The sequence below is a fragment of the Oncorhynchus tshawytscha genome, linkage group LG21 (assembly GCF_018296145.1).
Source record: "Oncorhynchus tshawytscha isolate Ot180627B linkage group LG21, Otsh_v2.0, whole genome shotgun sequence".
NCBI lineage: Eukaryota > Metazoa > Chordata > Actinopteri > Salmoniformes > Salmonidae > Oncorhynchus > Oncorhynchus tshawytscha.
Window position 1 is genome coordinate 2,838,457 of NC_056449.1, and position 14,479 is coordinate 2,852,935.

The window sequence follows — 14,479 nt, forward strand, 5'->3', positions numbered from 1 at the left end:
ATGGGGTTGAGGTCAGGGATCTGTGCAGACTAGTGAAGTTCTTCCACACCGATCTCGACAAACCATTTCTGTATGGACCTCGCTTTGTGCATGGGGGTATTGTCATGCTGAAACAGGAAAGGTCCTTCCCCAAACTGTTGCCACAAAGTTTGAAGCACAGAATCATCTAGAATGTCAATGTATGCTGTGTCTTAAGATTTGCCTGCACTGGAATTTAGTGGGCTACGGTCCTGTTCTATGTGCTTGTGTGGCATACCACTTTGCAGCTGAGCCACTGTTGCACCTTGATGTTTTCACCTCACAATAACAGCACTTTGAGTTGACCCGGGCAGATTTATCAGGGCAAAACTTATATGAACTGACTTGTTGGAAAGGTGGTGTCCTATGACTGTGCCACGTTGAAAGTCACTTAACTATTCAGTAAGGCCATTAAACTGCCAATGTTTGTCTATGGCGATTGCACGGCTGTGTGCTCGGTTTTATACACCTGTCAGTACGGGTGTGGCTGAAATAGCAAAATCCACTAGTTTGTTTCAGCATACACTACATAGACACACACAAGTGTGTTATTTTCAGAGGTAGACTGGTTCTGGCAGCCAAATACTCTATCTGAACATACAGTTGAAGTCGGAAGTTTACATACACTTAGGTTGGAGTCATTAAAACTTGTTTTTCAACCACTCCACAAATGTCTTGTTAACAAACTATAGTTTTGGCAAGTCGGTTAAGATATCTCCTTTGTGCATGACACAACAAATTTTTACAACAATTATTTCCAGACAGATTTGTTCAATTATTCAGTTTAGCGCAATTCCAGTGGGTCAGAAGTTTACATACAATAAGTTGACTGTGCCTTGAAACAGCTTGGAAAATTCCAGAAAATGATGTCATGGCTTTAGAAGTTTCTAATAGGCTAATTGACATCATTTGAGTCAATTGCAGGTGTACCTGTGGATGGATTTCAAGGCCTACCTTCAAACTCAGTGCCTCTTTGCTTGACATCATTGGAAAATCAAAAGAAATCAGCCAAGATCTCAGAAAAACAATTGTAGACCTCCACAAGTCTGGTTAATCCTTGGGAGAAATTTCCAAATGCCTGAATGTACTACGTTCATCTGTACAAACAATAGTACGCAAGTATGAACACCATGGAGCCACGCAGCCGTCATACCGCTCAGGAAGGAGATGCGTTCTGTCTCCTAGAGATGAACGTATTTATGTGTGAAAAGTGCAAATCAATCCCAGAACAACAACAGACCTTGTGAAGATGCTGGAGGAGACTTTTTGGATAAACTTTTTGTACTTTTTGGAGAAATGTCTGATGAAACAAAAATAGAACTGTTTGGCCATAATGACCATCGTTATGTTTGGAGGAAAAGGGGGAAGGCTTGCAAGCCGAACACCACCATCCCAACCTTGAAGCACGGGGGTCGCAGCATCATGTTGTGGTGGTGCTTTGCTGCAGGAGGGACTGGTGCTCTTCACAAAAAAGATGGCATCATGAGGATGGAAAATTATGTGGATATATTGAAGCAAAATCTTAAGACATCAGTCAGGAAGTTAAGGCTTGGTCGCAAATGGGTCTTCCAGATGGACAATGACCCCAAGCATACTTCCAAAGTTGTGGCAAAATATCTTAAAAACAACAAGGTATTGGAGTGGCCATCACAAAGCCCTGACCTCAATCCTATAGAAAATTTGTGGGCAGACCTGAAAAAGTGTGTGTGTGTGTGTGCAAGGAGGCCTACAAACCTGACTCGGTTACACCAGCTCTGTCAGGAGGAATGGGCCAAAATTCAACCAACTTATTGTGGAAGGCTACCCGATACGTTCAACACATGTTAAACAATTTGAAGGCAATGCTACCAAATAATAATTGAGTGTATGTGAACTTCTAACCCACTGGGAATGTGATGAAAGAAATCAAATCTGAAATAAATCATTCTCTCTACTATTATTCTGACATTTCACATTCTTACAATAAAGTGGTGATCCTAACTGACCAAAAGCGTGAAATTCTTACTAGGATTAAATGTCAGGAATTGTGAAAAAATGTTTTTGTAAACTTCCGACTTCAACTGTATATCGATTCTAGAAACATAAAGCCCTTTATTTTCATATCACATCAAAATAATTTCACAAATACAAAATACACACTTACTGTACACCATTTTAACCTGCTTTATCACAGTTGCAGCCAACCAGTATTTTTCAGTGACATGTTTCTGGCAGCCTTCCTTTAGTGTTCAGAGTATGCTAATTAGCACAGGTGGTACCTCTGTCTTCCGTCTGTCTTCAGTAAACACGCACTGTAACTTGGAGATATGGCTATGTGTGAAGACTAACCCTATAAAGGCATATCAATTTACCATGACATTTTTTGAAAATGGCTTATTTCTGATATGAAAGATAAGGTCCTTATGCTTCCTCCTAATTTCTAGCAAAGGGTACATGGTGATAGTGTGTTAGGGGTGTAATTGGTTCACTAAGATGTATAAATCCCCAAATATACTGTATTGACTCTAGCCTCTTCCTGTCCTACCATGGAATCAACATAACAATTCCCTTCAAAATGGAAATAATTTGAATGTCAGTGGGAGAGATCCCTTTTTCGACAAGAGGGAAAACTGGATGCTTTCCAGGCAGTCACACAAAGCTCTGAAAGGACCAGAGCACTCAATAGCATCTCTCTATTTCCCAGTGTCCCCTTTCTGTTGGATCACAGTCATACCATTCCAATGTTCCCAAAGGGGAGGGCGGGCTTATTCAGTTGGAACTATTTGAGTTTCAGATGGATCATGTGCAGTCCGCGGAGCCAGTAAGACTCCTTATTCTACAAGACAGACAGTCATCTGCTTTATGAATTTATTTCTGGATTGTCTTTAGCATTGTGAGAAGACATTTAGTAGTATGGTTTAGACCCTGCTTGAATCTGACGGCGGTTGGGATTTGAAATGCTCGTCACAGTATTGGACGAGGATTCCGGCGTTCGCTGTAAAAGAACTGCACCTGCCAGCTAATGTCAGTCAACACTACAGGCTCCTGATTTAGCCCCTCAAACTTGAATAGCAACATACGGCAACATGTGTCCACTACTCTCTTGTAGGTCATGTGGCCAGTGTTTGTGTCCAATACATTTGTCCTTTGAGTGTGTAAGGCAAGCCAAAACATACACAACATTGAACTTTTCATGGTGAATTTACTCTGATTTATTTACTATGCAAAAAGGGGCTCTTAACATGCAACATAAGAGGCTGTGCATGGGTATAACAATTTTACTGTCGTAAGAATTGTTGTTTCTATGGTCACCATGTATCCTGTTTTAACTTGAGTAATGCAAATTAAGTTACCAAAGTGGTTTTCCTTGCAGGTCTCTAGAGCCTGAGCTGCAGCCACCTAGTAAAACCCTAGAGGAGCCGTTCAGTCCATGTGAAAAGAGTATCCACTGCTCAGAGGGACAGAGGTTACCTGAAGCCCGCACGCCCACCCCACCCCCGCCAGCATTAAAAATAAAAACGACCCCCAAACTGTTCACTCCCAGCAAGCCCAGCTTCCAGAGCTCAGGAGACTCTGGAGGCAGCAGTATGAGCAGCAGTGTGGCTGACCTTCCCACCTTCACCCCCAGCCTCTTTGCCCCCAGTGCCTTCAACTATGCACGGCCACGCCAGTTTATCCAGTCCCAGCCGGCCTTCCAGGTTCCCAGCTATGATGTAGCCCAGGCTCTGCCTCAGTCCAATGGGAACAGCAGCAAGGCCTCTCCCTCCTCCTCCAATCTGAGCTCCCCCATTTCCACTCCTGCATTCTCACAGCCGCCGGTGTTTCCCCATGACCCTCCTCCTCCCGCTGCCCAGCCCGTGTCCCCCTCCCGCGCCCCCATGCGCTCCACTATCACACTCACCCCGAGGGTCCCCAGTGCTAACACCAGTGTCAGTGTCCCAGCCCCATCTGAGCCCAAGTCCCCGTCATCTTCAGCTGCCTTCCTCTGCTCTGTCCTGCCCTCTCAGTCCACCCCACAGTACAAGCCTGCACCCATGTCCATTCCCCAGCCTCCATCACCAGCTCGCTCCTCACACTCCCCCAACCCTCCCAGCCCCCTGCCCAAGCCCCGCTTTGATGCCCCCCTGCACATGGCTCTCCCTACTGACAGCCTGCCTATGAGTCTGTCTCCCCACTCCCAAACTCCCACCACCGTTTCCATGCCACAGCCCTCCTTTCCTCCTCCCTCATGCGTGTCTCTGCCTCCTAGCTACAGAGGGACCCCAAACATGTGAGTTGCTATATTTTGAAATTGTAAATAAAATGCCTAAGTCTTAGCTAGTATGTTATAGCCATTCACCATACACTGAATATACAAAACATTATGAACACCTTCCTAATGTTGAGTTGCACCCCCCCACTCTTGCCCTCAGAACAGCCTCAATTCGTCGGGGCATTGACTCAACAAGGTGTCGAAAGCGTTCCACAGGGATACTGGCCCTATGTTGACTCCAATGCTTCCCATAGTTGTCAAGTTGACTGGACGTCCTTAGGGTGGTGAACCATTGTTGATGCTGATTGGAAACTGTTGAGTGTGAAAAACCCAGCAGCTTTGCAGTTCTTGACACAAACTACCATACCTGTTCAAAGGCACTTAAATCTTTTGTCTTGCCCATTCACCAGTCCATGTCTCAACAGGCTTAACCTGTCTCCTCACCTTCATCTACACTGATTTTGAAGTGGATTTAACAAGTGACATCAATAAGGGTCAGTCTGTCATGGAAAGAGCAAGTGTTCTTAATGTTTTGTATACTCAGTGTATATTATTTTAACATTAATGGTTGATTTAATATTCTGGCTGGCTTACCCTCTCCAGCCTTCCCAAGCTCATTGTGAAGAAGGCTCCTGCCCCTCAGCCAGTGTCCCACAACTCGGATGAGCAGATCCAGGGCTCCAAGGACGCCCTGATCCAAGATCTGGAGAAGAAGCTACGCACCAAAGAAGCCCGCAGGAGAAACAGCCAGGTACTCATTATAACAAACTAGCCCGGAGTCAGTGGGCAGTGAAGTGTTTGTAATTTTTGTGTGGATATACTGTATGTATGTGGATAGGGGTATGTGTGACGTGATTCAGTGTCAAGACAATGTTATAATCTAAGTGTTGTCTTATTTAATGTGGTTAGGGAATAAACTAAGTACTTTTTGATAACGTGCTTGTTTACTCCACTCCCACATGAATGCTGTACAAGAAGACGTGTGGTTCCCTTCCTGATTTGAACCCATACAGCATACATCATCAGACCATTTGATATCACAATGTGGCAACTATGAAAGAGGGAAATATGGATTTGTAACTTATCACCCTCTCGTAGTATTCCTGTATTAATTAAAGTCAAGGACATACAATATCCTTGACGCCACGTGCATCAAAAGGGATTCTCAACTTTGAATAGATACTTCAATAGGACCCAACTTCCAATTACTAGAAGCTTCAGTGGAATCACTGGGACTTAGTGGACCAGTGTACTATGATCAACACAAGGCAGCTGTTGTGTTGAAGTAGACCCTATAACATTGGAGGCTGCTCTATGGACAGACCTACTACTTACACAGCCGGTCCCAATTCACGTTCTACCTTATCCATAACCCTTGGACGTTTGCAGGTCTGAATAGGTATAGCAGTTCAGTGGTGGAGCATCCACCATATTGCTTCCAATGAGTAAGTTGGGACCATAGACTTAGATGGACAACTCATCTTTGTATCTGTCCCATTATGGCGTCTGTGAGAGCACAGGCAGCGCCGTAGAGGCCATCTAAATTTTGAAGTAGTACATTTACTTCTGAGTTGGTAAAAAAAAAACTCAGCGTGCATATGGCCACCTGGAGTGTTTTGAAGACGTATAAAACCCAGGTTGGAAATGTTACTGCCACCTGCAGTTATGGAATGTTTTCTCACGTGTATAATTCATCGGCTGATCCCTCCTGATGACCTGGATGGAATTATTTGATCCTTCCTTAACCCATAGGAAGTCCCACCTAGTTGAGTACCTCAAAATGGTGAAAGTCCTCAAGTGCGCTGCCCATGCTAAAACAGGCTTTTGGGTACTAGAGTTGTATATGACTGCAGTATACTGGCTCCGCATTGGCTGGTTTACGGGTACTATACAGGATATGGTGTAACTGGTGGGATTTGAACCTGGGTCTCCCATGGGAGAAATCAAGGTCTTGACCTTATAGAGCAAGAGGAAATTCCCTTTTGGGCCGTCACTGATTTTGAAGTCTTAGGCGGGGCTACCTCATTACTTGACGTCTAGCAACCATGACCGACTCATGTCCGCTACACTGGCTGGCTATTGGCTGCTTTACTGGTACTATATAGTATATTGGCTCGTTTAATGGTACTAGTACACTGACTGACCATAGGCTGGTTTCCTGTTTGTCCCCTGACAGAAGTTGTCCTATGAGGAGCGCATGGCTCGACGGTTGCTGGGTCCAGATAACGCTGCCTCTGTCTTTGACTTTGAGAATTCCTCCGACTCACAACTCGACCAGGTATAATTTACTCACATCCCTTCTATATCATCCATTACAACCCATTTGATTTACAGGAAGTTCTTTTAGGAAGTACAATGCACTTTTTTTCATTTTTTAAATATCTTTTTTTCAAGGATCCATACTTTTGTCATGCTACTGTATGTCTTTGATCTACTAATACAGATCACAAGTTTCTCAGGCTTGGAGACGTTGTTACTAATACTATGTGGGGTTTAGATGGGATGTTCCCTGCACTATGTGTGACTAGTCCCCTGTCACTGTAGATCAGCCCTCAATTCTCCTCACACAATGGGTCTGGGTTCCGGCTCTGTCCTCTTCAGTGACAGGAGAACTGCACAGCCCTCTTCCAAGAATGCAGCTAGAAATAGCAGGTGTGAAGACTGCCATAGCAGCATTCTCCCAAGGATATGTAGTGTCGGATGCCAGAAAGAGACCACACATACACACAACAGTACAACACGTGTGTCCACACAACGGTACAACACGTGCGCCCACACAACGGTACAACACGTGTGCCCACACAACGGTACAACACGTGTGCCCACACAACGGTACAACACGTGTGCCCACACAACGGTACAACACGTGTGCCCACACAACGGTACAACACGTGTGCCCACACAACGGTACAACACGTGTGCCCACACAACGGTACAACACGTGTGCCCACACAACGGTACAACACGTGTGCCCACACAACGGTACAACACGTGTGCCCACACAACGGTACAACACGTGTGCCCACACAACGGTACAACACGTGTGCCCACACAACGGTACAACACGTGTGCCCACACAACGGTACAACACGTGTGCCCACAGCACTATCCCCAATCTGGCCACCCCTATTGCCCTAGGCATAGTGTCATGTACTTTGAAATGTTTTGCAAGTCTGGTTATTCAAGAGGTTGTGTTGAAGTAATGCCTTTTCAGGAGAGGATGTAGTCTTGAACATAGGCCACCTTTATGGGTGAACTTGAGTGTTGGCACTACATATAGTGTAGAGGCAGTGATGAATCACTCTCTATATACAGTATGTGTATGCTTTTACACAGGCCCATGGCAAAAATATTATTCCCTAATCTCTCTGTCCTCTCTTGCAGCCAGAATCACCAGAGGGACGTAACACTGGAGGAATATGGTAAATTTCACCCACAGTCAGCAAAAGCATGTGTATACATTTCTAATGCTTTACATTTGAGTAATTTGGCAGACACACTTACCCAGAGCGACTAGTGCATTTGTCTTAAAGGAGCAGTTCACTATTGTACATCTTGACGTTAGACGGTTCCTCACACTGACAGTTTCTCCCAGCTCATAGTCGACTATCTACCCCCTCTCCTCTACTAATCGATGGTTCGGTTTTCTTTAAACCGCCACTACAAACTTAAGCTAACCTTAGCCACCGCAACTTAACAATCATGTGGGCATGTTTAAAAAAAATTATCACCTTTTTTAAACTAGCATCAAACCAAATAGGGAGTTGATCTGAATTGATTTCAGGTGATTAGGACAGTTTTCTTTTCTTTAAACATGCCCCCATCGATTTGATAGCCACCACAAGCTAACAATCTAAGGTTAGCTGAAGTTTTTAGTGGATGTTTAAAGAACTGAACCAATGATTAGTTTCTCTTGGCCCATAGACTACATTCAGGGTGAGGAACTGTCTAACATCAAGTTGTAAAATGGTGAACTACTCCTTTAAGATAGTTGTGATTTATATTTAAGAGGTAGGGTTTCAGACTTTTTCGGAAGATGGACATTAGGAGGACACTTATTCCACAATTGGTGTGCCAGGACAGAAGCGCTTTGCCTGGGCTGAGCGGTAGCTTCCCTCCCGTAGGGGTGGGAGGCCACGAGACCAGAGGTGGCAGAAAACAGTGCTTGGGTTAGGGTATTGGGTTTGAAAATAGCCTGAATGTAAGGAGGGGAGAGTTCCCTCTAGCTGCTCCATAGGAAAGCACCAGGGTCTTCAAGATGATGTGTGCTTCGAGTGGAAGCCAGTGGAGTGTGCGGAGGAGCGGGGTTACCTGGGAGAACTTGAGAAGGTTGAACACCAAAAGAGTTTTGCTCATACCCCATATACACAATAAATCAGTAGATGAGGAGACCAGAAAGAGAAGAGTGCTCCACGTGAGGGTGAAGGCATGTGCGAATGAGACCTGAGGCTTAGGGCTGGGTAGCGGGTTGTCGGCTCCAGGTTGAGTTTCCTGGCGCAGCCGTGTGTTTGTGTGCTGTTTCCAATGCCTACCACGGGCTCCGGTTCCATGCTGTAAGTGGAACAATAATAGACCATGAACTGAGTGAGCTGACATGTCTCCCAGTCTCTACAGCTATGATGTCTTCCTTACTGATGTTTTCTGGGATTGCTTTGTCTTCCCATTATGATGCACAGTTGGAAGGTGAAGGGCACATGCTGTGTTACTTGAAGTGAGATGGCTTAGGATCCATGTGTGGACTTTGTCTGTTTTGTTTATGTTAATGGGGTTTTCTGAACAGCATGAATGGAGATGCATCATTTGATGCTGTTATGAATTAGTTCAAATTGCTTTTTGAACCTGAAAAGATGAGAAGAGTGGGCTCTCTTGACTGCATGACAACTCAATCATTCAAAGTCAGCCATCAAAGGCACAGTTATGAAAGCTCCTCTGTTCCTACCCCCTCCCTCTTCTGCTTTCACTTTCTCCTCACTCCTTTCTTTCTCCTCACTCTCTCTTTCTTTCCTCTAGGGGAAAACACCATTCTGGTACTGATGGCAATGAGGGCTCGGCCATCCAGGAGAAGTGCTATGCTCCACGTTTCATCCAGGTCCCCAAGGACATTACAGTGGAGGAGGGCAGGTTCTGCAGGATCGACTTCAAGGTACGGCACTGGACACGCTGTAATCAGTTTAGTCATGAATGTTGATCAAATGCATTATATGTAGCTAGCGTTCAACATTTTTATAGCTGGGCTCTATTTCCTAGGCAGGAACTTATTGTTGAGGTATCTTCTGTAAAGACCTTGTTAAACTTTGACACGGACTCATGCAACAATTTTATTTAAGAGTAATGTAATTAAAGCCTCGAGTCCAAACATGAAACTCAATATCACATCTGGAAAGAATAACCAGGTTGTAAAAAGCTACCCTGTACTCTCCTCCCCTTCCTCCTCTGAGCTATCAGGGTCCCTGCACTTAGCCCCGCATGACCCCCTAGTCGTCCACACTCCAGTCCACACACTCCCTGGGTCACTCGCTGCTCAAGGTTGTGTCCAGGGTCATATTTATTAGTACACACTGTAGCAAAACATTTTGCAACAAAATGTTTCTTTTTTCTTCTGTTTGATGTTGAACGAATGCACCCCTGGCTGTGTCCTCAGGTGGGAGGTCTGCCCACCCCAGATGTGGCCTGGTATCTCGACGGGAAGGCCATCCGCCCCGACGACTACCACAAGATGCTGGTGTGTGAGAAGGGCATGCACTCCTTCATCATTGAGATTGTGACTGTGCATCATGCCGGTGTCTACGAGTGTATTGCCAGAAACCGCGCTGGGGAGAACCGCTTCTACATAAAACTGGAGGTTATCGGTAAGGGCTGTTTTTGATTACTGTATTCTGTCAAATAATCTCCCATTTCCCATCTCTTAGCTTAGCATTGATGCTCTAACACTGCTTTACCCCCTCTCCTCTTTAGCCCAGGAGATGCTTCGCCCGCCCACCTTTGTCCAGAAGATGCTGAACTCTCGTGCCCTGGAGGGGGACACGGTGAGGTTAGAGTGTAAGGTGGCTGCCTCCCCTCCACCAAAACTCTTCTGGAAGAAGGACAAAGACATGCTGCGCATTGACCCTACCAGGATGAGGTTGATGGACCTTCAATTCCAAGTTTGAATCCTCTCAGAAGGAGAAATGCTCACAGTAGAGATTGTAATTTCTGACAGTTAGCTGACTTGCAGCCAGCTGAAATGTGTTTGCTTATTAGCTGATTTAGTTTGGCTAGTTAAGGTGAACCTCTGTTGGCTATAAGTGAGAGGTGCTGTTGATTCCATGTGAGAGTAACCCAAGCCTGATGTGTCTTCCAGCCTGTACCAGGATGGCACTGGAAGTCAGTGCCTGCTCATTGAGAGGCTGGTCAAATCTGATGCAGGCTGGTACACCCTGTCTGCCATCAACGAGGCCGGCATGTCCACCTGCAATGCCAGACTGGACGTAGGAAGTAAGTGGACTGTGGGTGGGTGTGCTTATCACACAAGTGTTTAGTTAAGAGATCCGATTGGCTCATCCCTGTCCGTTACCTATTACTGTGTGTATGTTTCAAGACTTAAATTCATAAACACCACATAACTGCTGTGCCAATCAAGCTCTTATGGCCCTTCACAGCTAATAGTGTGCTGACATCTGCACTAGTGGGACAAAGGCAGGGATTACCACACTGTTTACATCCGAGATAGACGACGCTGTAACCTCTCACTCAGAATGTCTGCTATGACAGGGCATTGAAATGGCATACTACACTACTGTAATATAAACAGTGGTGGGAAAAGTACCCAATTGTCATACCGGAGTAAAGATAATAGAAAATGAAAAGTGGGTCACCCAGTAAAATACTACTTGAGTGAAAGTATTTTGTTTTAAATATAAGTATCAAAATTAAATGTAATCGCTAAAATATAATTAAGTATAAAAAGTATCAAAATTCCTTATTAAGCAAACCAGACGGTGCAATTTTCTTGTTTTTATTTTTACATTTACAGATGGCAAGAGCACACTCCAACACTCAGATATAATTGATAAATTAAGCATTTGTGTTTAGTGAGTCCACCAGATCAGAGGCAGTAGGGATGACCAGAGATGTACTCTTGATAAATGTGTGAATTTTACCATTTTCCTGTCCTGCTAAGCATTCAAAATGTAACGAGTACTTTTGGGTGTCAAGGAAAAATGTATGAAGTAAAAAGTACATTATTTTCATTAGGAATGTAGTGAAGTAAAAGTTGTCAAACATAAATGGTAAAGTATACATACCCCAAAAAACTACTTAGGTAAAAATACTTTAAAGTACTACTTAAGTACTTTAATATACCACTGACTACAAATTACCAGTGTTGTGCAAAAGCTTATGTACTGTAGCAGCAAGGGGAAATTGTCTGTTACTCAATATTTGTAGTACTTTCTGCTGTTACGATGGAGAGGAGCAGATTTCCTGTCATTTCTCCTGCCGTCCTGCAAATACAGTAGTTTCCATGGCGGTGCAAGTTGTAAAGGCTGATAGAAACCCATAACAGATGTATCATTACAAGGCTAGGGAAATGAGGGGCTGCTGTATTATATTCTTCCTCGATCACATAACATGCCATCTTTTACGCGGACCGAGAACGGCCATATTGACTTTTACCTCTATTCAGCCTAGCTAGCAGAAGAAGTAGTCTGAAATGTGTCGGTCAGAGCGAGGGCATATACTTGCTCTATCCTCTCAGCGCAGGGTTACTAAATGGAAATACTGACTCTTCTTCGCTCATATGATTGTCTCATCACGATGATGTCAGGCCCCAACTGTGCAGCAGAATTTAGCTGGACACTCTGCTGGCCACAAGAAAAGCTTGTCTTTCGACTCCCAAGGTTAACCTGTAATTGGAGATGGTGCTTAATACAGCAACGCTTGGCAGAGAGGGCTGCGACGCCAGTCTCACAGCACAGGCATGCCTCAATGGCACTTGTGCAAACCTTAATACCGTAGCAGTTTATCTTTGGAGTTCTTTTTAGGAAAATCTCTTAGGATAGCAGCACATTCCTCCTCCTGTGTATGAAGAGGTCCAAACATGATTTCAAATTCCTTATGTTAGGCAAACCAGACGGTACAATTTTCATGTTTTTAAAATAATAGGTTGGTAATATTTGACGTTGACCGGCTTTATTTTTTGTTTTATTACCTGGCTCAAATGCAACATTTCCTTTATTATTGCATTGGAGGTTCAAAGAGCCTGTTTTGAATATATCTTGATCTTTGTATTCCATTCTGTTTACTCTTGTCTCTGCAGCTCGCACCAACAAGCCTGCCCCCCCTACAGGCAAGCATTTTAAAATCCCCCTCAGCCATCTCCCCGTCCTGACTCCAGACCCCACCCCCCAGCACACGGCCCCCTGTACGAGAGCGAGGAGCTCTAGACAAAAGTACACCAGGAGTGTAATAATTGTGGATGTGTGTTGTGCTCCTTATCATACCTGCCTGTGTCCTACCACTGAGGCTGTCTTGTTGTTTGTGTCTTGGGGAGGAAACCAATTGAGGTTTAGAGGAAGCGGGTAGATGGACTCACATTTTGCCCACACTGCCTCAGTCTCAATCCAGGACACCTCAAAAGACCCCGCATTTGTCAAATGCACTTTAGTTTGAGCCCTTCTGGTTTTGTGTCAAGGGCATGCTGGTCAGATGCGGGTTTCCCAACCGCATATCCTCTTAGTGTGGTGTAGCCTTCCTGGCCGGTGCACTTGACTTGGCACAGACCTTTGTCAAATGCTGTTCTGTGGTTTGCTGTTCTAGTGGATAGAGGATTAATCATGTATCGTCTCCAGACATGTAGCTATCTTTCGAAGTTCCTTCACAAAAGCATCGTTTTTATGACGGCTGCTACAAGTGAGAATGTGTGTAGGTGATATTTCTGTTTTTTAAAGGTCAAATGGTTTTATTATATAAGCTATTTATTGGACAATTGCTTCTAAATGTAAATGGTTGCCGTAACACCCAAATTTACCACAACCTCAAGGTCTGATCCTGACCATAGAAAAACATTTTGAATAAGTGTTATGTACCGTGTATGATGTGAAATTGAATGTATGTGTAATAAAGTTTTCATGACTTTATTACAGGTGGTTATTTCACTTTGAAAATAAGATATCTAATTGAGTTCATATATGCTGAACAAAAACAATGTAAAGACATGTTTCATGAGCTGAAATAACAGCCCAGAAATGTTGCATATACACAAAGCTTATTGCTCACATTTGTGTACATCCCTGTTAGTGAGCATGTCTCCTTTGCCTAGATAATCCAGCCACCTGACAGTTATGGCATATCAAGAAGCTGATTAAACATGACAATTACATGCATGCATGCTGACTACATGAATGTCCACCAGAGCTGTGGCCAAATAATTGAATGTTAATTTCTCTACCATAAGCCTTTAGAAAATTTGGCAGCACATCCAACCGGCCTCACAACCGCAGGCCACGTAACTACGCCATCCACATCCTCCACCTGCGGGATCAACGGAGACCAGCCACCCAGACAGCTGATGAAACTGGGCTTGCACAACTGAAGAATTTTGGCACAAACTGTTACCTGTCTCAGTGACTCTTATCTGCATGCTCGTTGACCTCACCAGGTACGTAACTGACTCCAGTGGAAAATGCCCACCATTTTTGGCCACTGGCACACTGGAGAAGTCTGCTCTTCACAGCTGAATCATAGTTTCAACTCTACCAGGTAAATGGCAGACCGTGTATATGGCATCATGGGCGACTGATGTCAATGTTGTGACCAGTGCCCCATGTTGGCAGTGGAGTTATATGGGCAGGCATAAGCTACAGACAATGAACACCATGGCAGTTTGACTGCACGGAGATCCTGCGGCCCACTGTCGTGCCATTCATCCGCCGCCATCACCTCGTTTCAGCATAATTCACCGCAAGGATCTGAAAATGTCCCAGTTCCATGGCTTGCTTATTCAAACATGTCGCCCATTGAAAATGCTCTGGATCGGGGTACGACAACGTTCCAATTACCGCCAATATCCAGCAACTTCGAACAGCCATTGAAGAGCGGGACAACATTCCACAGGTTACAATCAGCCTGATCAACTCTATGCAAAGATCAGGGTGCATGAGGCAAATGGTGGTCACACCAGTTACCGACTGGTTTTGTGATCCATGCCCCTACCTTAAGGTATGTGACAAACGGATGCATATCTGTATTCTC

The 14,479-nt window shown here is 44.6% G+C and overlaps 1 protein-coding gene across 3 annotated transcripts in view; it reads left to right on the top strand.

Moving 5' to 3' along the window:
* Positions 1-13,365, top strand: part of LOC112220701 (palladin) — a 30,657-nt gene extending 17,292 nt beyond the window's left edge. For all 3 annotated transcript variants that reach the window (XM_042302873.1, XM_042302871.1, XM_042302872.1), the window contains 9 exons: positions 3,371-4,267; positions 4,853-5,000; positions 6,426-6,527; positions 7,634-7,671; positions 9,260-9,392; positions 9,891-10,098; positions 10,205-10,370; positions 10,590-10,723; positions 12,546-13,365. In XM_042302873.1, the coding sequence (XP_042158807.1) occupies positions 3,371-4,267; positions 4,853-5,000; positions 6,426-6,527; positions 7,634-7,671; positions 9,260-9,392; positions 9,891-10,098; positions 10,205-10,370; positions 10,590-10,723; positions 12,546-12,811 (2,092 nt within the window). In that variant the 3' untranslated portion in view covers positions 12,812-13,365. The remainder of the gene's footprint in view (positions 1-3,370; positions 4,268-4,852; positions 5,001-6,425; positions 6,528-7,633; positions 7,672-9,259; positions 9,393-9,890; positions 10,099-10,204; positions 10,371-10,589; positions 10,724-12,545) is intronic.
* Positions 13,366-14,479: the final 1,114 nt, after the last annotated feature.